The sequence below is a fragment of the Xylaria bambusicola genome, assembly GCF_022495145.1.
Source record: "Xylaria bambusicola strain CBS 139988 unplaced genomic scaffold F5B22scaffold_7, whole genome shotgun sequence".
In the NCBI taxonomy this organism is placed as follows: domain Eukaryota; kingdom Fungi; phylum Ascomycota; class Sordariomycetes; order Xylariales; family Xylariaceae; genus Xylaria; species Xylaria bambusicola.
In genome coordinates, this window is record NW_025953560.1 from 211,077 (window position 1) to 235,652 (window position 24,576).

At 49.1% G+C, this 24,576-nt stretch overlaps 8 protein-coding genes across 8 annotated transcripts; 5 read left to right on the forward strand and 3 right to left on the reverse strand.

Moving 5' to 3' along the window:
- The first annotated feature begins 560 nt into the window (after positions 1-560).
- On the forward strand, positions 561-5,314 carry F5B22DRAFT_594117 (uncharacterized protein). The gene is made up of 4 exons (XM_047974027.1): positions 561-1,153; positions 1,245-3,330; positions 3,385-4,127; positions 4,183-5,314. Exons 1-4 carry the CDS (start codon positions 1,111-1,113, stop codon positions 4,827-4,829), a joined length of 3,519 nt encoding a protein of 1,172 aa, XP_047833813.1. The 5' UTR covers positions 561-1,110; the 3' UTR covers positions 4,830-5,314.
- Positions 5,315-6,020: 706 nt separating this feature from the next.
- Positions 6,021-8,635, reverse strand: F5B22DRAFT_502769 (uncharacterized protein). The gene is made up of 3 exons (XM_047972467.1): positions 8,203-8,635; positions 7,327-8,145; positions 6,021-7,263 (listed from the first exon to the last, which is right to left on the reverse strand). Exons 1-3 carry the CDS (start codon positions 8,301-8,303, stop codon positions 6,171-6,173), a joined length of 2,013 nt encoding a protein of 670 aa, XP_047833814.1. The 5' UTR covers positions 8,304-8,635; the 3' UTR covers positions 6,021-6,170.
- Positions 8,636-10,240: 1,605 nt separating this feature from the next.
- Positions 10,241-11,000, forward strand: F5B22DRAFT_502772 (uncharacterized protein). The gene has a single exon (XM_047972468.1). The coding sequence runs from the start codon at positions 10,456-10,458 to the stop codon at positions 10,906-10,908; it is 453 nt and encodes a 150-aa protein (XP_047833815.1). The 5' UTR covers positions 10,241-10,455; the 3' UTR covers positions 10,909-11,000.
- A 91-nt stretch (positions 11,001-11,091) lies between these two features.
- F5B22DRAFT_634237 (prion-inhibition and propagation-domain-containing protein) lies at positions 11,092-15,236 on the forward strand (the record flags this gene model as incomplete). Its single annotated transcript, XM_047976950.1, has 3 exons — positions 11,092-13,332; positions 13,453-13,677; positions 15,225-15,236. 3 exons carry the CDS (start codon positions 11,092-11,094, stop codon positions 15,234-15,236), a joined length of 2,478 nt encoding a protein of 825 aa, XP_047833816.1.
- Positions 15,237-16,239: 1,003 nt separating this feature from the next.
- On the reverse strand, positions 16,240-18,126 carry F5B22DRAFT_594123 (mitochondrial ribosomal subunit protein-domain-containing protein). Its single transcript, XM_047974028.1, has 3 exons — positions 17,485-18,126; positions 17,144-17,430; positions 16,240-17,078 (listed from the first exon to the last, which is right to left on the reverse strand). The coding sequence occupies exons 1-3, from the start codon at positions 18,008-18,010 to the stop codon at positions 16,755-16,757; spliced, it is 1,137 nt and encodes a 378-aa protein (XP_047833817.1). The 5' UTR covers positions 18,011-18,126; the 3' UTR covers positions 16,240-16,754.
- Positions 18,127-18,233: 107 nt separating this feature from the next.
- Positions 18,234-19,272, forward strand: F5B22DRAFT_661188 (uncharacterized protein; the record flags this gene model as incomplete). Its single annotated transcript, XM_047980350.1, has 3 exons — positions 18,234-18,888; positions 18,945-19,083; positions 19,146-19,272. The coding sequence occupies exons 1-3, from the start codon at positions 18,543-18,545 to the stop codon at positions 19,270-19,272; spliced, it is 612 nt and encodes a 203-aa protein (XP_047833818.1). The 5' UTR covers positions 18,234-18,542.
- A 1,242-nt stretch (positions 19,273-20,514) lies between these two features.
- On the forward strand, positions 20,515-22,691 carry F5B22DRAFT_502789 (uncharacterized protein). Its single transcript, XM_047972469.1, has 4 exons — positions 20,515-20,865; positions 21,101-21,371; positions 21,521-21,753; positions 21,848-22,691. Exons 1-4 carry the CDS (start codon positions 20,615-20,617, stop codon positions 22,419-22,421), a joined length of 1,329 nt encoding a protein of 442 aa, XP_047833819.1. The 5' UTR covers positions 20,515-20,614; the 3' UTR covers positions 22,422-22,691.
- Positions 22,567-24,095, reverse strand: F5B22DRAFT_594134 (mitochondrial ribosomal protein subunit L20-domain-containing protein). The gene has a single exon (XM_047974029.1). The coding sequence runs from the start codon at positions 23,588-23,590 to the stop codon at positions 22,961-22,963; it is 630 nt and encodes a 209-aa protein (XP_047833820.1). The 5' UTR covers positions 23,591-24,095; the 3' UTR covers positions 22,567-22,960.
- Between the last annotated feature and the right edge of the window lie 481 nt (positions 24,096-24,576).

The following is a 24,576-nucleotide window of genomic DNA, read 5'->3' on the forward strand; positions in this document are numbered from 1 at the left end:
AGGTGTCTGGTAGGTAGACGCGTGAAAATAACCTCAAGTTTACATACTTAAGTAGTAGATTCACCACTAAAAACCGGGATTCAATTTTATACTTATACATATGTGTAGGTACATATGCACACCATACCGGTATCGTGACTTATCTCCTGTGTAACTTGAAGGTAAGAACATGAAAATCTTGACCAGAACCAGCCCGATAGTTTATGGGTTAATGCGCTGATCTGGGTTCGTATCTACTACCACTAACCACCAGTAATATGTAGGTACCCAGCACAGCAGAGCTCGATGGTGAACCAAATACCACTCTAGCCACAAACCGAGCCACTGACGTGAGCGCTATTTTGTGTAGCGCAGGTACAGGTGCAATTGTAGTGGAGTACTCGCACTACCATGTAGTGTACATGTACCTACCTAGGTAAGCAGGCTAGGGAGTACATGCCATGGTATGTACCGCAAGTACCTAGACTGATGCGGCAGGTATCAGCCCATTGCCGCAGCACAGTGTGCCGACAATTAAATTCAGTTGGCATACACCCGCTGTCAACCACACACAACCCACAATCTGCTTCCGTTCTCACCTAGGAACGTCATCGTGAGTTTTGGGGCCACCGCCTCCACGAATTCCTCCAGAACTCATCAGCAAATATGATGACCCAACCTGCCGCTTATTGGCCGCCTTCTTGACAACAGTCCTCTTGGAGAGATACTATTTTTGTTGATTGAGGGTTTCGCATTGTTAGGAGCCGCAGTCCCCGGAGCCCTGACGACATTCTACTTGTCCGTCCGTCTCCTTCCCGGTCCTTGGTCCTTGGGTCCTGGGATCCTGGGTCCGCCCTTCTACTACACACATAACCCGAGCCCCGACACCCTGCGCATCATAAACTCTCAACACTCCACTCAGCCATTTGGTAATTGCTATATATTCACCTTGAGTTACCCTGGAAGCTCCTGGTCGCGACAAAATAAAGTCGTCGCTGACTAACAGGGGTGGTGGCGTTGGGGGAATCTGACCAAATTCACCCGCTTGAACTGATCATCTAGACTACGACTCAGCTATCCTCAACCAGCCATCGCACTTTTCTATGTAACTTTACCTTCTGCTGGGCCAAAATGGAACAAGCCTTAGATGTGAGCTGGATGACTCATGGTAAAGGTATTATAGTCACTCTCGCCTAGACATTGATCGCCATTCGCTGCCAACACTTGCCTGTCGCCGACGCTAACTGGCTGTCATTTCATGTTAGATGTCCTTCAAAGAAATGGGCAGCATGCGACTGCACCCTCTCAGTCCGATCATAGCGCACAACCTCCATCTCACCCCGTAGACCTTGCGACTCCGAGTAAACCCAACGGCAAAGTGGCATCTTCTTCTCCTTCGCCTTCCCCTGCCGCCACGACGCCAGCAAAGTCCATACCCCAACGAGGAGGCAGAACAAGGAGTCTATCAAATGAAGTATCCCCAGGCCCCAATGGCACACCACCACAGAGGAGGAGCTCTTGGTTCTCCAATATCTCATCCAAGTTTTCTGTTTCACCTGCGAATGCCCAGAGCCAAGGGTCGAACCCGCCGCCCAAGTCCGATAACAATGCCGATGATGTAACTCCTCTACCCAAGATAACGCCTAACAAAAATGCGGTTCTCCCCCATGCGGCACGACAGAGTGGCGATGCTCCTTATATCCCAGCGCCTCCGAGGGGCAATCAGCCTGGTTTTTTGGGTGTATTTCGTCGTCTATCGTCATCTAATGCGGCCATTAGCCCGGGCGCCAGAGCAAGTCATGGTCTCGTCGAGCGGCGGATTTTGAATGTTGACAAAAGCCGAGAAAGATGCCGCTTAAACGAACTCAATCAGGCAAAGCTTCGCCGGGTGGCATTTTGTGTTGATGTCGAGATCGCCCCGATGCCTAAATATTCCGATGATGAAACACCGTCGAAAATAGGTACAGAAAAGAGCGATAAGCTGAGGGTAGCAGAAAAAAGCGAAGGATTAGCTTTGAAAGCGCCCAAGGCCATCGAGGCGCAAAAGGAAAATAATGGCATGGTAAAAGCGACGGGTGAAACGTTACCTAAAGAACCCGAAAAGGAGGGTACTGCGACTGTAAACGGCAAGGAAGAGGAACCATCCAGCGAAAAAGCGAAAGAGCCAAAACCCGAGAAAGAAATATCGCGGAAAAAGGAAAAGAAGAAGAAAAGTGAGGCTGAGCGGAAAGCCAAGAAAGAGCAGAAACGGAAGGAGGCCCTCGAGAAAGGGTCTATTCCAATGGAGATTCATCTCGATAGCGATTCCTCAACCGAGGCGCATTCGACATCGACTCGCTCATCCCGACGTCAGAGTATACCTACCACAAACCCTGGAAGGATATACCGAAGGTGTTGCCAGCTACGAGAATCTGACATTTTGACCAAAGTTACCACACAACTTCCGAAGTCTACCGAAGGTTGCGCTGATGGCATCGTCGAGAAATTAGATCTTACCGGCTACTACCTATCATTACAGGACTTAGTGACACTAGGAGATTTCCTCGCAGTCGTTCCTTTCAGAGAGGTCTGTCTGGAAAACTGCGATCTAACGGACGAAGGTGTGCGTGTCATCTTGGCTGGCCTTCTCGCAGCGAGAAAACCGAATATCAAGCATCGCAAACCAACGACCAAATCGGACGAGTCAATACCGCAGGGTGGCGTTGTCGAGCGACTCACACTCAAGAACAACAAGATTGGCGTCGACGGATGGAAGCATATCTGTTTGTTCATCCACATGTGTCGTTCTATCAAATGTTTAGACCTCTCAAGCTTACCGTTTCCTACGACCATCGAGCCTGTCAAAGCACCTCATCATCATCTTGGCCATCACGGACATAGCGTGCCTGCATCTTTCGACGTATCATCACTCCTATCAAAATGTCTCACAGACCGTCTGGCTGGTCCGGAACTCGAGCTACTTAACTTGAGTGCTACAGGAATGACTTCAACCCAGCTTAAATGCATTGTTGATGGGCTTCTGAAATCAGGAGTGTCGAGATTAGGGCTGTCACATATCAACCTCGATGCTGTTGGGGCGGAACATGTGGCGACGTATCTACGTAGTGGCCAATGCGAGGGCATAGACCTTGGTGGAAATAACCTCAGAGACCATCTCGAAATGATAGCCAGCGCTATTGCCAATAACGAAGAACTATGGGCACTTAGTCTTGCTAATTGCAATCTGGACCCTGCATCCTTAAATAAGCTCCTACCGAAGTTATCGAGGCTCACCAACCTGAAATTCTTTGATCTTTCACATAACCATGCTCTCTTTGAATCAGAGCCCAGTGCTATCTCGCTACTTCGCCGGTAAGTTTCTCTAAGATATGATAGCTTTAACCATTACTAACTCATTACCACAAGATATCTCCCTAACTTGGATAGCCTGAGAAGGCTGCATCTTGCTGATGTCTCCTTATCTTCAGAGCAAGTGATCGCTCTAGCTGAGGTATTGCCAGAAGTCAAATCACTCGCCCATATCAACATCCTTGAAAATCCGGATTTAGTTCGCCTCGCAGATGCCAGGACAGAGGATATGCAAGAAGAAGCGTGCGCATTGTATGCTTCGTTATTGGCTGCGGTTCGTGTATCCAAGACATTAGTCAAGGTTGACATCGACGACCCGAGTCCGGAGTCTGGAGAGCTTGTCAAGGCATTGGCCAACCGTGTAGTGGTTTATACTATGCGGAATCTTCAGGGAGTTCCCGATATTCGAGATTCGCCTACCAACGATTCGGCCCCGAAACTTGAGAAGTATCCCGATGTTCTGCGCCATATTGTAGGCCATGAAGAAGATTATCCTATCGTGTCCAAAGACGATGACTCCGAATTGGCGCCAGACGAGGATTACGTCATCGGTGGTACTGGAGTCGCTAAGGCCCTTGCTTGTGTCTTGAAGAATCGGGGTAATGACTCAGGGCAACAGTCTGGCGAGTACACGCGAGAGCTCGAGGACGGAGCTACGACAACTCGAGCACATCTACCAGCTGGAAAGGCCAAGGATATGTCCAAGCATTTGCTTTCAACTGCGCGAAAAATCCGAGCACGCCTACAGCCTGCCTTAGTCAGTGCTAAGGCGTATGCTAACCAGGATTTAGGCAATTACCGTGAGTGCAATACATTTTCTCCAAGTATCATACCATTTTACTAATCATTCCTCAGATCGCTTGGTTTTCCTTGATCAGACCATTGAGGGCATCATCAACCGGTTTGAAGACGAATTTCCGGACACGCGACAGTCAGATGATCCAAACGGAGCCCCGTCTGATCTCAGTTCAACGGCTCTAGAGTCGGGAGCCACTTCGGAACCCCCTGATGTCGATACTTGCGCTCTATCCGACACCGAGGATATCGAAACAGCATTACGCTCTCCCATACGCTCACGTTCTAACTCTATCATTTCTCACACATCTAGAGCCTTCTCGGAGGAGGAAGGTCGTGCGCTCCGCGTCGGACACAAATTCCGTCGTAGCTTCATGTCGCAAAAAGAATTTTATATGCTGAATAGCGACAAGCAGATCAGTAGCAATCCACACCACGTGAAATTAGTCACGAGTCTGATGGAAGATCTCATGGAAGACTACGAAGATGTTCGAAAACGTGTTGAAGAGAAAGGTATCGTCAAAGCATTTGAAGAAGACAGGGATAATATTTGGAAACTTCTACGAGAGAAAGATCCTGCTTACTGGGACGTGTTCCTCGAGAGTCAGGAGAAAGCACGGGCAAATATTAAGGTTGAGTCAAATGGGGTTAAGGCTGACCTTCCACACGAGGGCACGGCTATAGATGAGGAGGCTGTTGCGGACTAGGTAGAAGTATTTGCCGGCAACGCTGGAGGGCCGACCGTTATCACCACTCGTGCAATGGATCCTCAACAGCATCATTTCAAGTATACTAGAGGGCTGTATATGGTCTCTAAGGAAGAGTTGGGTATCCCAAGCCAAAAAAACACATCATATCCTACAATCATCTAGTCAAAAGAACACATCAAAGAAAAAAAGATTCAAATACCCAAAGTCGGGACACGTCGCTATTACCTCTACCGGATGTACGCATTAATCAAAACTTAGAAGCATGGGTGTACGGCGTCGATATTACTCTCTTTCTATATCACTTCTCACCTCGATTCCAAGCACAAACGGACAGGAATGAATTAAGGCTGCGCGGTATGCATACAGGTCTGTGTTGAGCGCGGCGTTTTATTTGTGGCGTTGGAACTGGGCTTGTCAGGATATATGGTGGCAGGCGATCATAGCATACATACCTATATATACTATTACTTTTACTACGACGACTTTGCGTAACTCCACCTACGTAACTTTTTGACTCTAAATCCACGAGATGACGATGTCAAGAATTATTGACTCCTTGTTCGTCGAATTGATGTTCTTTGTATGTGCTTTGATGTGATATGTAAAGAGATGGCTTTTTTTTTCTTGTTCTTGGTGCTTCGCCTGAAACATGTGGTTCAGGAGAGGTATGGCTGCCGCAGATGCATCTGGCAACGTGCGATTGTTTCAAATCAATCAATGTAGACGAATGGATCGTACCTTGTTGATGAGAGCAAGATATGAAGAGGGGTATACATGCATGCAGAGACAAATGTTATAATATGACGTTATGGATGAAGACAAGACAATATACGGACCTAAGAACATACATAAGCAACAAAGTGGTATATTCGCAACACGCTCGGCAAGATCGACAGCTAAACGGCCTTGTTATGTATGTACCTACGTAATTACCCAGGGACCTAGGCAACCTTTCCTTTCCTTTCCTTTCCTTTGCAAACCCAGCGCTGCAAGATACGTAGGTAGCGAAGTCCTCAAGACTTCCCTTTCCTACCTATAACTAAACCGTGAAATCTCCAAACGGGGTATAAACAAATGTTCCAGCCCTCCATTATATGAACAATGAATAAACTATTGCCCAGCAAAAAATTTTCCAAAAGAGAAAATCCAAAGTCCCGATAGACATAATACATCGCTCTCGTCTCCTTGGAAATAGAGACGCTTTTTAGCTTTTGAATTTGGTATAATAGTAATGATGATGTTAAAAATTGATGCCAGATCCGATCCTAGCCCGTAGCCCAAGCGCCAAACCCGCACACGCAAAGAGGAAATTCCAGAAGAGGAAAATATTTATTTCCTTTAAGCATATTCCCTCCTCGGATCCAAGGGGCTGATGGCATTATCGGTGAGCGCGCATCTGCCGAGCTGCGTCGCGGTCGCTTCCTCCACGACGCCCCACGTGACGGGACCGAGCCAGAACTCGCCCTGGCGGGAGGCCTGGCAGCGCGCGGAGATCAGGGCGCTGCATACGCCTCCTGTCAATACGAGGGGGTTACCGTTGCGCGCGTCGTTGTCCACGAGGGGCGTGCGGCGGAAGCCGAGGGCGAGGATCGAGAATAAGACCACGGCTAGAAGGACGATGAGGATCAGGAGGGCTTGCGTGTTGAATGCTACGTTTGGGGCTAGGGTGGCTGAGGAGGAGGTGCTGGTGACGATGGGGAAGACGGCTTGGCTGAGGACGAAGCCTAGCGCTGCGAAGGTCGCAAGGAGAAACCACGAGACGGGACGCGGGAGGGATAGGTACAGGCTTGCGGTCTGTGTGCCTTGGGGGTTGGAGGAGACGCGCAGGGAGCGGGGGCCTAGGGCGAAGAGAGAGAGCTCGTGGGATAGGAAGAATGTTGTTAGGAGAGCGTTGGTGGATAGGTAGAGCGTGCTTAGGAGGAGCTGGGGCAGGGCCGTGACGAATGCCAGCTGGGTGATTTCCACGGGCGCCGGGAACGCGAACGTCGTCTCTGGCGTTGTCGTCCCAAAGGGCGTGGTGATGCCCCCGCTGGATGCGCGCGCCATTAGCGCGATGGCTACTGCCGTTGGCCCTGCGACTAGGAGCCAAGAGAGGATGGTGAGGATCCAGCGGGTCAGCGAGGGCGCCTCGAGCCAGAAGTGGCTTCGCGGCGTGTATTGCTTGGTTACGTCTTCGTCCCAGTGGCCTTGGTGGAGGTCTGCCTTGGTTAAGAGGGACGCATTGGTCGTCATTGGGTCCGGCACGCGGAGGAACGAGCGGATGGCATCGCCGAGTGTAGCGAGGGGTTCAAAGCTCGAGCGGGCTAGGATGACAGCCATGGTGACGACTAGTATGATGTTGAGAAGTGCTACGATGACGAGCATGGCGCTGCTGACATTGACGGCACATTCGTCTTGTGAGGTCTGGGTGAAGAAAATTACTGCATTATAACTAGATGCTGGTCGTTAGTCCGGGGGTTCTAGTGATTCGGTCAGCAAGTAGTTTATGACTTACATTACTTGGAGGGCGATGGCGACAACTATTATTACCGCTGCTAATCCGGCTCGAAATCCTGAAACGTGGAGGAAATTGCGTAGTGAGCACATTCCGATATCGAGCCATTGTTTTCGGTCGTGTGCCTCGGCTACTTCGCGTCTCGTGGGACTCGTAAGGATCTGGAAAACGTAGTTTGCTCCGGCGAGGAGAACGACGGTGAACACGTTGATAACAACATGTACCCCTATATTGATCCTAGTCGCTGTCGAGCAATTACCCGAGAAGATCGCCAACTGCCCCGAGAACTCTTTCGTCCTTGTAATCACTAATATCAAACTGATTATGCCGACAATCAATATTATGATTGCCAACAGTGTGTTGTATACGATGCCGCCTCGCCATCCCGTAAAATGCCTTCGTAAATCGCTCCCATGACTACTTCCACTAAGACCACCTCCACTCGAAGTGAAGTGGTTGCTTAATTCCACGAGATGAGAGGTTAATGTGTCTCGGCGAGGGGGCGTGATCGTAACTTGGCGTTCGCCCCATTGCCTCGCTTCCTTTTTTCTAGCCAAGCTTTCGGGCGTCTCCCCCCTCATGAAGTTGATCACATAGTCGGGAACAAGACTTTGATCAATGCTGGCCGTATCATCAAGTGATCGAAGAATACTCCGTGAGTTCCAGGTACTAGAGCGAAGCCTTCCCAACCGACTCGACCTCGTTGTCGAGGCGGCCTCTGAGGTACCCCGGTGATGAAATGGCCACATCAACGTCGATTTGGTGCTCCTCGATGCAAGACCTGACCTCGAGGTCGTGTACTCGGTGAGTTCTTGGATACTATCGCGGGTTAGATCACACAGCAGAGAGACATGAGCCAATCGGGCTTCCAATTACCTTGACATCCGCTCGACATTCCGTATGCCCCCCTCATCATCATATGTATATCTGTACGAGTTCCTCCCATTATTCCTGGGCGGGATTATAATCTGATCCATCCTTTTCTGTGTGTAGCGTGCTACTCTATTTATTTAATTGGGGTATTATTAAGACATAAAATTCGAAGGGAAGCTAAGCTTCTAGCGAGCGTAAGAAGAGAACGAAGGTGAAATGAACGATATGTTGCACCGCAAACGAACGAGAAGCGAAGGAAAAGAGAGATCCCCGTTGGGATTGATTCTCGTTGGCCGCCGGGGCCTCGCCGGGTCTTGTAGTATATGGCAGCACAACATGAGACGGCGCCCGACGTTCCACGTCCCCCGTCCGCTCCATTAATCCAGGGTTGGTTCATTCATTTACTAGCGAAGGACAGGATAGGAGGACTCGGCAGGACTACTGAGTAATAGAGAGAGCCAGTCGGGATATCCCTGCTTAGCCGCATCATACAGACCGGGGTGAGACCAGGGTGCGACCAGGGTATGCTAAACATCTTTCATGCAACGCTTTGACGGACGATCATGAAACGCGCTTGCTTTTTATTGGTTTAAGTCGTACATCGTTCGATGTGCCGGGTGACAAGACTCTTCCATCTCGGTTGCATAACGAATAATAATCATCGCAGAACCTGTTATTGCAGTGACTACCCACTACACATGGTAGACAACAGGCAATATGGCTGTAAGAGTATGCACAATTGGAATCTCAATCGAAAGGCCGGGCGATGTCAGGTTTCATTTGCAGAGCTGAAAAGAGAAAGGAAGGCTGAAAGAAGATAGCTATGAGCCGCAAGGGTGCAGCGAATGGTCGATTTATCGCTATTGTCGTGGTACTGTACGACATGACAATGTGTCGTGGTGTAGGATCCACGTATGTTCGTTCCCGTTCGGTCCCTACACAACACTACTTACACTGCCTATTCAGTAAGCAGCACCTATAATGGCTACTACTATAAGTGTGGATGTGACCATGACCTCAGTCGCGTACCTGGTTTTCGGCGAGCATCACCATGGGTAGTGCACAGTAGTGTACTAAGTATGTCATAGACGGCAGTAGGACCTCGTATGTTTATATAGGCTCGATAGGTAGTCGAGAGTACAGTAGTGTAAGGGAATAAGCGAGGCAGCACGAGTGGGCAGCGCGGGTGGCGCAGACCATCATTCATGCGAAAAAGGCGTTCTGTTATACCTGGTTCCAGAAGCCCGGGTCATCTTCCGGATTCCTTCCAGCACATCGAATGAATACCACATTTTGCACGAATAGCGTGACGTAGAGTGCACACTTAACATATCTGTAGTATAACCGCCGTCATCGAGACGGGCTGTAGGAGCACGATGAGCGTGATCTCTCGCTGCAGTGTACACCATACTCCGACTAGGTATACCAATTGTATAGATGAGTCCGCGATGTAGTCACTTGGCATCGAGCTTCTCATCTTTCGTGAGACGACTAGGAGAGAAAAGGAGATGAGAGGAGGGGAAGGGAGGAAGAGCCCTTGTTCGATACTCAGCGGCCCCGCTCATCGCGCTCTGTAAGTAAGTACTCACTTTGTAGTACCTAGACTAGGTGTTGTTGCGATTCTCACAATCCTGTCAACGGTCACGTTGTGTTGCCTAGCCAAAGAGCTGTAAATTTGTAGATCATCAGGGAAGCAATATGCGATCGAACAATAGGCTATTTGAATGGTCCTCCTTCAGGATCGCGAAAACAACTGTTCGCGATCGTGGAGAAATCCATCGTCGATGGCTACTGTACAAAGTAGGTACATAGTACATGATTCGGAGATAGTGACAGAGGGCAAAGCTTGGCAGCGTTTCAGAAGCTGTCGGTAGCCCCAACTCCACAGCCCCGAGATGCAACTCTATTTCCGACGACCAGCTGTCCTAGATGGACAATTCACTTGGTGGCAGTTGGTTTATTCTCGCTAAAGCCTGTCGATTGTGTTATCTTACCTAATTAGCTGCGTTAACTTACGATTGAATAACCACACAGATTGGGCATGTCCTCAATTCGCAGATACAGTTAGGGTGCCATGACCAGGTAGGCATAGAGTGGTACTGAGTGGTTTATATGATAATTTGCTTTTGGCTCACGTGGTACCTATATTGCCGCTTATCTTCGAAGAAGTTTGACTTCATGGCTACTCTAGTTCCCTGGCTACTTGCCATCACTTCAGAAGATACTGAGTAGGTATAGGTCTTGGTACTGCCCAGGATGTCTGTTGAGTCCTGGAAGCTAGATTGTTCCTCGGTTGCAACTGCTGCCACATTGCAGCTCGGCTGGCCGCATTGGTTATTAGGCATTGCAAGTTGGGCTATGTTGGCAATCCACCCTACATATCACCCCATATATGGAAGCTTCCATTGGAATAGGCAATCAAGCGCCCACTGTCTGTGCGGTATCATTCGCATGCCGATAGCATCAGTGCTCCTGGATGATCGGAGAAATAAGATGGAGCCTACAATAACGTATACTATGTATGCCGGGGGTAATCGAGGGGCGGCAGGGGTTCGCTCGAGTCTGGCAGTGGCTGTGAATGACATGTGCTCGAGAGACTGCACTGGGTTCTCTGGACAAATTCGTGACGAAAATGAAGAGTACGGGTTATTGCAGGCTGTGCTACAGCGAGCCTCGCGATGGAAGCATATTCATTTGCACTTGCACTAACCCCTCGAATAGGATAACCGTCTTGCTCTTCTAGAGAGACATGTATCAGGCATGTAAATTTTGTGTGCCTCATTACTGAGTTCTTCCAAAGTAGTGGGCTTGAAAAAAACATTACAGTCTTTTTTCTTCACCATCAGAGTGTTTCAGACAACTAAACTTTTGGGAATCGACATATCCGTCTTCATGGCTGAAGCCGTGGGTTTAGCACTTGGTGTGGTTGGCCTACTTGGCACCTTCAAGAACTGCGTTGACATTTTCTCATTTTTCTCATCTTACAATTCTTTCGGCCGTGATCGTGACAGTATTGAGACAAAGCTAATTTTGCAGCAAGCGCTTCTTCTCCAATGGGCCAAACACGTACGTCTCACCTATCCAGATTACGACAAGCGACTAGACGCTATAGACACCCAATCGGCAATATCTCGAGCTCTGCAGGCGATTCGGCATCTGTTGAATGAAATAAGTCTCTTAAAGCAACGTTACGAAGTAAAAGTAATAAGCTCATCACTTAGCTCTAGTTCACCAGATCTCCAATCACGTGTAGGCCGTGTTGCTTCATCTTATATGCAACAGTTCAATCGCGACTTCGATAAACTAAAGGTCGACGTTGCAGAGAAATGGAAGATGGCCTCAGTGTCGAAGAAGATGCTTTGGATCATTTCAGACAAGGAGAAGTTTGAAAAGCTTGTGCTAGAGCTCTCCGGCTTCATATCTGACCTATACCAGTTGGTGCCCGAGACGGACCATATAAGTCAGCAGAGCAATATCATGTTGTCAGGAAAAGACGACATGCCACAGCTGAAAGATACAAAAACCCTGGCTCTGATATATGATTCAACAGTCGAGGGTAAGAAACACATGGCAGTGGCTGCTGCACAATTGTTAAGTGACCTGCATGTGCAAGACATTCTGGATGCTATATGGTTTCGCAGCCTGGATCACAGGAGGTACGCTGTCAAAGAAGCACATCAAGAAACATTTCACTGGGCTCTAGAACGTCCGGAAGACTCTAGAAGTCGGAATGAAAGAGTCAAGTGGGATGACTTACCCTCTTGGCTGGAGTCTGGGAATGGACTATACTGGATTTCAGGAAAGGCGGGTAGCGGCAAATCTACATTGATGAAGTACCTATGTCAGCATCACAGGACGGTCGAGCTTCTGTCAAAATGGGCAGGTGCAATCCCACTGACTGTTGGATCATTCTTTATCTGGAACTTTGGTACAGCTGAGCAAAAGTCTTTGGCCGGCTTATCAAGAGCCATTCTATACCAGATCTTGAATGTGCAGCGTCATCTGGTGCCTGAACTGATGCCTGCGATGTGGCAAGACGTCCGACGGCGGGGCAGTGGAAATCGTGAACCGCCCACGGATGTCGAACTGAAGTCTGCTATGCAGAAACTATCTTCTCGCGAAGACCTGGACGGTTCGTTTTGCTTCTTCATAGATGGCCTCGACGAGTTCAGTGATAATCACTCTGAAGGAGCTGATTTACTGCGGAGAATCTCTCGGAACTCAAAGATGAAGGTCGTTGTATCTAGTAGACCAATCCCATCGTGCGTATTCGAATTCGCTGAATACCCCAATCTTCGACTTCAGGACCTCACACAAGGCGACATCACTAGTTATATCCAATCCACCGTTGGCTTCCATTCTTACATGCAGAACCTAGGCGTCTCAGATCCTACCGGCACAGCATCTATAATAGACGAACTGATCAATAAAGCATCTGGCGTCTTCTTGTGGGTCGTCTTAGCATGTCGATCAGTCATCGAAGGCTTTGCTGCGTGCGACAATATTCAGGAGCTCAAACAACGCGTGAACGAGTTGCCACCAGAGCTGGAAGACCTCTTTATATTCATGTTAAACCGAGTCGAGCCACGGTATCACGATCAAATGGCGAAGATGTTGAAGGTCTGTTACCAACAACACGCCCTCTATAAACGACCGATATATACGCTTGCGTGGGCAATGATAGATAATTTCGGTCTGAGTTTCGAGAGAACCAGACTATTCCAAGTGCCAATGCAAGAAGAGCGGCGTGCAATATGCGCGCCGACGGAAGGGCGACTCCGTAGTCGATGCGGCGGACTTCTAGAAATCCAAAAGCAGGTGCACTGTGACCATTGCCTGTGTGAATCAACAGACAAACATGATTCCGAGGTCGATTCTACTGTCATATTCATACACCGAGCTTTGTTTGAATTCCTGGACAAACCAGAAACTTGGAGACACAAGTGCCTTCATATCGAGGACGCCGCATTCAATGCAAATGCCGTCATAACAATTATGTGTTTACAGCTAGTTCTCATAGTCATACAAGACAGGCCGAAGCCCAAGCAAAGCCCGCATGTTTCTGACCCAATCAAATTGGCTGTGAGCGATGCATATGACTCTGACAACGCAATGGGAGACGAAGATTCGATTGTTCTATCGAGACTCGAAGAGGCTATAACAACCTTATTGCAGTCCACCCAAAGGATTCAACGGCCACATATAACACCACTCATCCTGGCCATCGAGATGAGTTTGTACAACTGCATCAAGTATTTACTTAATCGCTACCGTGCCGCCCACACTGGATTTCCCCTATTATATTATGCTATCTGCCGTCCATTCCACCTAGAACTATGGAAATTTAAAGGACCTAGGCTCCCACATCATTACAATATCATCCAGCTCCTCCTATGTGAAGGGTGCCAGCCGAACGAGCCTTACATAGACGACGAGGGATTGCAAACAACACCATGGAGACGTTGGCTACAGGAAAAAGTTGATCGGCCTACCCTTGATGGATATTTCGAAACCACTGCAGTTTTCATCAAAAGCGGCGCAAGCCTTAGCTCCCAGAACTTACGGCTAGTTGATGAAGTTTGTAAACAATTGCGAGACTACGAGGTGAAATATAATTTCTTTGTCAATCAGTACAGCGCACAAGGGTTTCTAGCCCTTTTTGAAAATGTGAGAGAAAGCTCGGGAAACGAGACGCAGGTCTCACGAATCTCATATGCTTAGGGAGCAAAGAAGGAACGACGAAGTCTCGCAAGATGAGTTTCTTTCTATTCCTACATGCACGAGCGACAATTGAGCCCTGTATTCAAAAGTTTCCTATTGTATCGGCAATATCTCTTAATCAACTCAGGCCCAATGTTAAAACCATTTTCAGACTATGATTTCCATTGTGATTGTTAGAGTTGTAGCTGTCCGACTGATGAGCTCAAGCTCAAGAGAACCTCAGGTTGTCTGACTCGATACGATGAATAGCAATAGCGCAGCACGCTACCTAGACAACCTATAACGGCTATCAAAGCCCGCTTTCTCAACGACTCTAGTGGAGTAATCCTGTCTGGGTGCTTCATTGTATCAATTGTGCTGTATCGAACTCGGCCCTGGGGTGCGCGGAACTATAACGGCACGGTATCTCGAAGTTTCCGGCTATCTACCTTGAATATTGAGCTCATAGTACTTACAATCGTTGCTCCATAGTGCCACTTGGACACGGGACACTGTGCACGTGATGTTGGGATACGAACAGGTCTCTTTATAGTAATTGAGCCACACACTTAAGCACGTAAATAGATGCAAATTGTTGATGTTGAGAGTTTGTGGCGAGGTAGTATAGCCCATTACCACGATTGTAATCGAGGCTCTAGATGTAGGTACACGCACGAATTACTCGCTACTGCTCATAATGACACAATGCGATACCTAAGATACAGCGATGAAACATCATATCAGGCGCATAGGTACAAGTGTTGTGCCTGCATAGGGAATCTATGTAGGTAGATAATTAAGTCAACTATGCTTCTCCCATTTGACATACGGTAAACAAACAACTCATGTCGAGGTCGCGGACAAGCCACCTGTGCTGCTTTTCGCGCATGAGTGAGTCATATGCATACCACGATCACGCATGATAGGTGGCAGGCCATCGCGACATGTTTGGTCATAAGTAGTTATACTAAGGTGCTATTCGGTGTTGATAATGAATCCAGAGACGCAGCTTGACAATCCAATCGCATCCAACATCACAAAGCCCAAGACTCAGAACTCGTTTTAGGCAACAATTCCAAAGTACAACAGGGCCAAGCCCTAAGCAACCACCTCTCACCTCCACGTCCTAGCGACAGTCGACTCTTCTTCACATCCACAGACAAGCTGCAGATTGCAATGAAAAGTGGTAAAGAGGGTTTGCGTCGCCTGGAGGCAGTGTAATACCAGGGACACGGTGGGAGCGATCATGCGCAAGCACAGAGGACGCGCTCCCGGGAGAGAAAAATTAGAATAATCACGATTGAGTCCAAGTAGGACTCTTTCAGAGATTAAACTGAAAAGAACAGATACTACACTTGATCTAAGCCAAAAGGCAAAGAGAGCTGAAGAAGAAAAGAAGAAAAGTCCAAAGTCTGGGGGGCAGAGCGGGCATTTATAGATGTCTGGAGGGGAGCCTAGGGCGGTGGGACACGGCAGTAAATTGACTGTTTGCTCATTGCGAGTGGTCTGTGCGTGGCACCTTCCACATCATTGTAGCCAATAGGAGGCAGGTACGTAGATACTTAGCAATGGGCACAAACATGTAGAAATGTTTAATACCTAGAGCCTTCATTAGCAATGAGATACACTCAGAGGTCTCGCTTCGAAGATACCTATATAATCGCTTGCCTACCTAGGTCAGTAGATATTCACCTTTAACAGCTAGGCAGGGATCCATATCCTCTTGTACATTATACAGAATGATAGCATTTATGCCTCTATGAATACCTACTAGCTATGATACAGTTTCGTGAAAATACTGAATATGCCGCTATCAAAGTATTTATCATGTCATTTACTCCAGGTCAGTCGAACCTTAGTGCTAGACATACAATGTGAACTACATTGGAAGGCTCTGTAAGAGATATGGCAATGAGGTGAATCCGCTATCCTGAAAAGATAAAGCTTGTTTTCATTTATGAGATGACTCCCCGAGTGCGCGAGTTCGAGATGTACAACCAGAAATTACGGGACTAGTAGAATACAGTCAACACACAACGATTCTTCGTATATCACCGCTTACAACAAGGGGGTGATGGTAGATGTTGAAGTTGAAGCTATTCACAATACTAGTGAAGTCCACATAGACCACTTGGGATCCCATCCTTTGGACGTTGGCGGCTTCCAGTAAGTCTAGAAAAGGGAGGGCTGAATAGCTTTCTACTTGGATATGAATGCGCTAGGCGTTTACAATGCAACAGAAACAAAACATAACAAACAAGGTAGAAGTAAAACGTGAAGCCAAATAACCGGATGGGAATTGAACCCATGACTTACCGATTACTCTACCACCGAGCTACTGAATTTCTTAGATGCGGATGGCTTCGATTTGTTTTATTATGCCGCAATTGAAAATTATATCTTTATTAGCTCGTAGAGAGTCCTCCTATTACACAGCGTTTCGAGAATTCCCCATCCCACTCGTTGAGGATATCTTCGGCTACAGTAAAAATGGATGATATTGAATAGGTACCATTGAGAGTATTTTGTGAATGACTCTGTTTAGATTGTGAGGCATGTCCGGTCCAGTAGCTAGATGAGATATATCTGCTATTTAATCGTGATCATATCTCCCCAACTAGCCAGGAGTGCTTGGTAGCGGTAAGATAGCTAAACTCGGCATTCCCGTAGGAGAAGAAACCATTTCATAGACACCATGTATATGTACAGTTGACTCTCCTATAGAACTGTTCAAGAGTGTACAAGACTCGACGCTGTTTCTTGACGTTGACTACATTTCATCATCAAGACTCCTCGGATTGGAGCCAGTCTATTTCTACATGATAGTACTACACATAGTATATAGATTTATACATCTAGCGTCCTAAAGGTGGGTGCTGATGTCTCCTCAGTGGAGGCGGCGACAAGAAACTGCGAAGACGAGCATTGGCCGTTTCAGCCATTTCGGGAATTTTTTCAGTTTTGGGAGGGTTATAGACCTCTTCAATCCTCTCCGCGCCGTTGACCAAGGTACCCTCCTCTTCCTTCTTTTGATCGAGCAGCAGGGCTTGCTGCCTTGACTCCTCCAGGAACTGTCGTCGCTCCTCTGTCAGCCGCCATTCCTTAGGGAACTTGGGCTTTACTTTAAATGTGTGGTGCCTCGTGTCGAGAGGTACATCTTCGAACATGTCCGTAGGGTCCTGGAGTCGTTCGGTTAATAAGTTGATTGGTGGGTCACGACGTATATTTGCACATATAGACTTACCTTTGCCTGTGCCACAAGCTTGTTGACAACGTCACCGAGGTACCTCTTATTCTGCGCCTGGTGTTCAAACTGTTCACAGCTCATCTTCGCAATGTCGGTCTCAGGATTCAACCGCGGGCCCAGCAGTTTCCTGAGCTTCTGTTGCTGCGCCTCAGTCAAAGGCATATCTCTTGGAGAGAATTCCACCACGACCTTTTTCTCTGCAGGATGAAATTCTCCCATATAGCTGGTATAACGGAATCGCAATGGTTCTTGGGCGGTCGGTGGTTCGAAAGGAGTCGCTAACTCTGCAAGCATTATGAGCAACTAGGAGATCATAGAAGCGTAAGCGAGGCCCTTACTGGAGAGAAGAGGCATCTGCCACGCAGCGATACGGGCATACTCGCGGTATTCGCGGAATTCCTCGAATTTGCCATGTGCCATAGCCATGATATCATCCTCGTCGAATTTGTCGACATCTAGTTCGTCGTCGATAAGGTCTTGATCAGGTTCTTCCTCAGCCCAGAATAGTTTGCCCTGGAGCCTCGGGAGTCGCATGGCTTCAGTCATTACTTCACCCATGTTGTTGGCGGCACGCTCCGCGGCGGTGGTGGCATTTTGGAAACCCCTGTCTCGTGCAAGTTCTGAGAGGGCGCGTTCATATTCAACAGGGTCAATCTCGTCCGCCTCATCTATTTCTTGTATCTCCCTCTCCAGCTCGTTTATATCGTCCTCATCCTTCCGAGTCGCAGGTTGACGCTGGAAAGGAGTCGAGGAAAAGGTGCGAACGGCGAGGTACTGCCGGCGTGGTGTGGCAGTGGCTGGTGCGGCAGCTCGCCGGCGTGCGGCACGTAGACAGAGTCGCACCGATTGCACTGCAGAAGCCATGCTGCGTCAATGGTCTCTGTGTGCAATCGTACAGACGATAAATCGAGGCTCAATCCGGTATTCCCCTCGCTGCGAGGCACAACTTGAAGTTCGAGTGTTGGCGCAGACAAAATTTAGTGGAGATGGGGAAGAAGGAAAAATAAAATCTGATTGGCTGAGGCGCTATCCTATCAGTAACTGCCCTAATTCTTGGCGGCATGGGCTGCTGGCGCTCAACGTCCAAGTTTCTAAGCTTGCTACTAATTAGTAATGGTACAATAGCTTCATACAGTAGCTTCAATACCTTACGAAGATCGTCAATTTCGCAAATCGTGATGCGCTCGACTAGAGGCGATATCGGTGTATTTCCTTAATAATCTCCATCTCTGGCCGCACGAATTATAGCAGAGATTAGAACACATCATCTCGGACTGAGGCAGTATTGGGAAAGTCAAGCAAACGACTAAATTGACGGTTAAACTGACTGGCTAGCTTCAGCCCTGCCCCTTCTCAAAAAGCTCAGGACAGCCTGCATCCCAAATCATCATACAACATGCCGGGAATTCACTCGCAAAGATCACGTAATAGAGTCTCACGAGCCGCATTTGTGACCATCGGTGCCACTGCCGGTTTTCGGGGCCTTCTTCAAGAAGTAGTCTCTCCTAAATTCCTCACGACACTCCAGTCCCGCAATTTCACGGACCTCATCGTCCAATGCGGCCCTGATCTGGATTATTTCCTAACCATTACGCCAGATAATAGCCAAGAGTCGTATGGCATAGAAATTACCGCCTTTTCCTATGCCCCCGATCTCAACAAGTATTTTGCACTAGCTTCCCGTGGCGAATATGGCAACAGTAATAGCCAACGAGACCGTGGAGTGATTATCTCGCATGCAGGTCCGTTCCAACCTCCTACAATTGTCGGCGTTGAAGTAGCTCACTCTTTACGCTAGGATCTGGTAGCATCATTGGAGCACTTGAGTTCGACTCAAAGCTGATCGCCGTTCCAAATCCTGAGCTTATGGACAACCACCAACTTGAGATTGCCGAAGAAATGGAATTGCAAGGCTTTCTTATACACGGAACACTTGGGTATGGTATTCTCAGCAATCATTTATTTCACTTGTCTGCATATTAACAGGTATGCCGTGTAGGTCAGTCGCAGAGGCCATTAAGAAGATTGATATAACCGACCTACGGAAGTGGCCACCTGGACCATCGCCTGGATCCGCCTATCAAAAGGGAGGGCTCTGGGAAGCTATCAACGAACTAATGCCGTAGTCATACTGAGTCTAAGCTCATGTTATCGTGAGCCCAATCATGGTAACAAGGCGCGATAAGGCGCGATAGTGCCCTGGGCATTTGAACGGAAGTCTGGGGTGTCGGACTTCCAATTTCCGGAGTCATCATTCCATATTGACTGGGTTTTGTGGCGTTTGGTGTTGCAGTACAGTAGGGATATACCCAGAGTCACTAAACTGGTGCTTTTATATCAGCTAAGGTAGTCTAACAACAGCGGTGTGGATTTGACATACCTAGCTGTGGTGTTTGCTTTAGCTTTCAGCTCTCAGCTCACATTGTTCATACTTGACAATCTTCCAGACCATAATCGCATGAAACAAGAGGGCCCATTATCTTGGGTATGTAATCCCAGTAACTCCCGAGGTTTCTAGCGTTCTGATTCCAATTGAGCATCACTTATATTTAAGTCTAGCATGGTTCAATCTCAACAGACAAGTCAACCTGTGGAATTGGCAGAACGGATCTCTGGGAAGCCTAGGTATGCCAACACCCATCCATCGTTCATATGCCTAGGTTACCGGTACCCCAATTCTCGTCAGCCGGCGATACTACTGTAGGGTTGGGGTACTGTGGTAGTATTACCTAATCCCCGCGTGGCAGCTACACCTGTTACCTAACCGGAACTAATAACTGCGACACTACCTACCCCACAAGTTGCCGCCGTCTCCTTACTTATAGTGGTCTCTTCTTACGAGCTGCGAATGAAGTGGTTAGAGTAGGGAGAAGTAGGACCAAAACCTGACACGACTGACGGGTCTGTGACGGTGGAGATGCCTAGGTAGATACCGTATAGTAGAGGGGACAGGTTCGTACCGTGTCTCGCGTGGGAGGCAGTGCAGTACTTACATAGGTATAAATATGTACCGTAGTAGGTACTGTAGATAGACTAAAGAGTGTGCCCAGGTGTGATGTGATGTATGCAGTCATTCATCTATTATGCGACGGGGGCCGACCCATCCTTCGCTCCATGGCTCTGCTCCATGCGACGCCGACAGGCCGCACTTCGGGGATGCAATGCCGTGGAGCAATGCTTGCTACGTGCCTCGCTAACTCCAAGACCTCGAGCTTCTATTAATACATTTCGCGCCCAATCTCGTTGTCTCGTGGCTTTCTTTCAGTGATCTGGAGGTAAATTCCTTAATGTTCGTTTATTGGAAGCCAGAGATTATTATCATCCTTTTCCTTTTCCAGCGCAGTCCATCCATTCCAAGCAGCTCCGTGGTCGGCCTAGCCTCCCTTATCGGGGGACTCATTATCTGCAGTACTGCCTGCATACGTCAACCCGTTTCAGACATCCGAACTGCTTGATCAGCCGGCAGTGATGGCGATCATTGTAGATCTAGACGAGGAATCTGAACCTCCTCAGACACAGCCAGTAGGCGCGTATGGCGAATGGAACAATGAAAGGACCAAGCTGCAACTTCAACAAGAACTCCTCGCCGCTGTGAATACCAATGCACAAGCTCGGGACAGCTCGGTTGTCGATGACGACACCCGGGATTCCGCTGCCGATAAGGGCATGTCTGAGAATTCGAACAGGACGCGAATGACAGAGGCCCTCGCGTGTTATCCGTACGTAAATTGTTCTAGACTTCATTTCGCCATGTGTTTAAGATCTTCATTACGTCTTGTTCAAGCATTTGCGGTTATTTGAGACTTATGTACACTTTGCATTTGAAGCTGCACATGAACATCACCATGCAGAGAATCAAGCCAATCAGTAGCAAGATGCAAGATCCAACACGCATATTTACAAGAAGAAAAAAATACTACTAGCACTCGACTAACAAATTGTAAAAAATTACAGCATTGCCATAGCGATCGTAGCATGGCTTGACCTAAACTCCCTCGACAACCTCTCGAGAACATGTCGCCAGATCCGCTCAAACCTACTACAGTACCGCGGGCCCCTGGTCACGCACACGATGCACTGCTACAAGGAGCACCCCCCGCTCGAACCTGAAGACAACGAGATGAATTGGCATTATATGAGCATAAGCGAGGGTTATAGGCGCAAGGGAACCTGTGCCCGGGACCTCGTGGCCGAATGTCGGCGGTGCGCCAGGCCCGTCTGCCGTGTAAGTGAACCATCTACTATACTGACATCTCGGTCGACAATTCTAGTCGGTAGGCCATAAACAATAGGGGATAGAAGGTTTCTTAGGAGCTATTCTTCAAACATGATATGAAAATTCGACTTAAAGCTGACACGTTATTTATAATGTAGAACTGCATCATCCGGTCCCCAGGAGCATCGACCTTCCGCGAGAGACACCGCCGGCTCTGCATCCCGTGCACCAAGGCACCCCTCGCATCGCTGGCGAACCCGCCCCTGCTGCCCAGCACCTCGATCGTCGCAGATGAGATGCAGCGGGCCATCTGCACGTGCGAAAGCGATTGTGTCTGGCTCTGCCACCCATGCGGACGGAACATAATCGGCGCAGACCAAGACTACAGGTCGTACGTATCTTACTGCCTCCTCTCGTCCGACCTTACCTTACTACCTACCTATCTTTATATCAGCCCAATACACAGAGCTAACAATCCACAATAGAATCTGGCGCTGGCGGAACCAATACGGCGAAGTCCTCGGCGGCACCGGCATAGGCGAAGGCGACAGGGGCGTCATCTGCGGACGCGAAGCCGCGTGCCTAGGAGCGAGGGAAGTCGCCGAAGAAACAGACTGCGACGCAGCCGACGCGCGGGAGCAAGAGCACCAGCTCTCGCTGCACCACTACTCGGCGTCTCCGTCGTCGACGCCGTCGCCATCGTCCTCGTTCACCACGGGCTCGCCCCTGAGCAGCGCCAGCGCCAGCGAGTACAGCGTCGGGGGCCACCGCACGCCCAGCCCGCCGCACTCCGTCGGCTTCGCCGTGTCGAGCTGCGGCACCTTGCGCCCGGGCTACGCGCGCCACGAGATCGAGGGCATCGGGGGCGTCGTCAAGACCAAGCTGGTGCGGATGATGCGCGTTGGCGCCTGTGTGCCTGAGTGGGAGGACGAGCGGAACGGCGGTCGGATCCTCGAGCGCGAGGTCTCCGGGCGGAAGCGCAGTTGGTGCGGGTGGTGCTGGAGAGTCATACCTGGAGCCAAGGATGTTTCCGGGGCTAAAATGGTTGAATCGACGTGAAACGTCTATATATGCATGGGTCAAGGAAGCGGTAGGAATCTCTGGCGTTTTGTTTTATTCTTTATTATAGGTAGGTAGGTAGGTAGGTAGGTATATGGTCATTTATGGATAGGGAAATACTCAGGTAAAACATGCATTTTTCAATGGGTCGATTTCTTCTTGAATTTTTGTCTTGTATTGATTGAGTCTTATACAATGAGATTAAGTACAACCATTGGCACGTGGCCAGACATCGTGTTGCGCTGCGACATGTTTGGCGTAACAAGCTTGATATACATTTGAGAGGAAGGATTTACCTAGATTTACCTAGATATAAAACCCAAGGGCTCACCCTCTTTCGCTCTCGCTCTTGCCCCTTAGAGAGCGGTATATTCTCTATTCCATCGCCTGGGAATTTTCACGGGATATACACATTGATTCCCCCGAGCTGTCTCCGTAAATTCGCACAGCTCATCTTCTCTCCGCAGTCCGGATCCTAGAGGACTAGCATTGAGATATCGGTTCAGCCTTTGTCTCGCGCATATGAATTTAGTAGACGACTATAAAGCGCCCTGAGCCAGCAACACCTTCCTCTTCTGCCTCTCCCCTCTCGCCTTCGTCCTGACCTCGCCCCACCGCGCTTTGATAGCCTCGAGACGCTGTCGCTCCTTCTCCTTGTGCTCCGGGCTCGCCTTGCAGCACATCATGACGAAGAGCGGCCCGCACTGGAACTTCTCGGCGAGCTTGTGCACGCTCCACGTCACGGGGTCGCTGGCGCGCAGGTGCCGCATCTCCTCGACCTGCTCCCGCGTCACGTTGTACTTCTTCTCGCGGGTCTCGGTCGCGCGCGACACGGGCGGTAAGGACGACCGGCTCGCGTGCAGGTCTGTCGAGGAGCGGACGAGTTGGCTTAGATTGGCCTGCCGGCGGGGATCCGACTTGGGCAGGAATTTGAAGGGTGTGTGGTAGACGGAGGGGGCGGCGGCCGGCGGGTTGTAGATTATGTGGTTTTGCCCTGATTGCGGGGTGAGGAAATCTGGGTGCGGCGGGATCTTGAGCATCTTCTTTGTCCGCGAGGTCGTCGACTGGTGCCGTCGGCTTGCTGTTGATCTGAATGCTGGGGAGCGTGTGACGGAGGAGGTCGCGTGGGAGAGGCTGCCCAGAGGCCGCAGGACCTGCCGTGTCTCCATGATGGCGGATTGGTTGTGATTGAATGGAGACTGCGAATCCGGGAGACGAGAGAGCTGAAGGTGCGGAGGAGGATTGGAGGCGCTTCGTTGTTCCAATCGGGCTGGCTGTTATCTTCGTTTCCACCCTCCTACTCCTCGCGAATTGACCGAATGCTAGTTTCGCTGTAACCAGCTTCAATGGCAAAATTCGACGGAGACATCACGGCCCGACAAAAAGTCACGTGGGGCGATTACGGGTGGTTCCACCATAACGCTCTTAGCAGTCCGTTGCACTTTATCGATTACGGAGTAGATAGGTAATATGTGTCAATTGAGATAATTCGATTGTACGGACTGACAATCAACAACAGCATGATAAATGCGCCGACTAGGCGAATAGATTTTCTTTCTTGACCGTGAATCGAGTATGCACTGCACTTATTCAAATTGGGTTGTCACTGGTTAAACTCTTTACCATGATCTATCAGCCTGTTGAATTGGTGCGTAACTGACCGGAGGTTCTGCCACTTTTAGCTTCGTTATAAGCCAAGCACGAACATCATGTTGAATCATCCATCTCTATATCAGTCGGTTGATATGCAAGCTATCGCGCAGACAAGTCTTGTCACAACTAGGTCACATCACCCGCATGCAACGGCGCTATGGTAGTCACACACTGCCACACCGCAATGCCAACTTTCTTGGCCAGGTGTGCGTACAGATAGATACATAGTAAGTTCAGATCCAACTTCGGAAGCCCATCTTGCCTAAATGGGAAATTCAGCCCCTCGGGTGACGTCTTTATCTACCAACTGCATTGCAGAATACGGTAGGACGCTGAATGGGACGAGTCCGCGCAGAATCCGCGGTTTCATCTGGTATGCCATCGGCGCGATAAGAGTCGAGCTGACGGGTTGTCCCTTCACAAGAGCCCTTCGCTTGCTACAGTGAATCGCACGTTTCGATCGCTCATCCTCACTCATGCAGGATTGGATTGAGTGGCTGTC

Excerpts from the sequence above, each read along its gene's own strand:
- F5B22DRAFT_502772 (XM_047972468.1), top strand. The coding sequence starts at position 10,456 with ATGTCTGTTGAGTCCTGGAAGCTAGATTGTTCCTCGGTTGCAACTGCT.
- F5B22DRAFT_502789 (XM_047972469.1), top strand. The coding sequence starts at position 20,615 with ATGGCGATCATTGTAGATCTAGACGAGGAATCTGAACCTCCTCAGACA. Across the intron at positions 20,866-21,100 it reads GAGGCCCTCGCGTGTTATCC|CATTGCCATAGCGATCGTAG; the intron begins GTACGTAAATTG and ends AAAAAATTACAG. Across the intron at positions 21,372-21,520 it reads GCGCCAGGCCCGTCTGCCGT|AACTGCATCATCCGGTCCCC; the intron begins GTAAGTGAACCA and ends TTTATAATGTAG.
- F5B22DRAFT_594123 (XM_047974028.1), bottom strand. The coding sequence starts at position 18,010 with ATGGCTTCTGCAGTGCAATCGGTGCGACTCTGTCTACGTGCCGCACGC. Across the intron at positions 17,431-17,484 it reads GCAGATGCCTCTTCTCTCCA|AGTTAGCGACTCCTTTCGAA; the intron begins GTAAGGGCCTCG and ends TAATGCTTGCAG. Across the intron at positions 17,079-17,143 it reads AGCTTGTGGCACAGGCAAAG|GACCCTACGGACATGTTCGA; the intron begins GTAAGTCTATAT and ends GAACGACTCCAG.
- F5B22DRAFT_594134 (XM_047974029.1), bottom strand. The coding sequence starts at position 23,590 with ATGGAGACACGGCAGGTCCTGCGGCCTCTGGGCAGCCTCTCCCACGCG.
- F5B22DRAFT_594117 (XM_047974027.1), top strand. The coding sequence starts at position 1,111 with ATGGAACAAGCCTTAGATGTGAGCTGGATGACTCATGGTAAAG. Across the intron at positions 1,154-1,244 it reads CTGGATGACTCATGGTAAAG|ATGTCCTTCAAAGAAATGGG; the intron begins GTATTATAGTCA and ends ATTTCATGTTAG. Across the intron at positions 3,331-3,384 it reads GCTATCTCGCTACTTCGCCG|ATATCTCCCTAACTTGGATA; the intron begins GTAAGTTTCTCT and ends CATTACCACAAG.
- F5B22DRAFT_502769 (XM_047972467.1), bottom strand. The coding sequence starts at position 8,303 with ATGGATCAGATTATAATCCCGCCCAGGAATAATGGGAGGAACTCGTAC. Across the intron at positions 8,146-8,202 it reads AATGTCGAGCGGATGTCAAG|TATCCAAGAACTCACCGAGT; the intron begins GTAATTGGAAGC and ends AACCCGCGATAG. Across the intron at positions 7,264-7,326 it reads GCCATCGCCCTCCAAGTAAT|TTATAATGCAGTAATTTTCT; the intron begins GTAAGTCATAAA and ends ACCAGCATCTAG.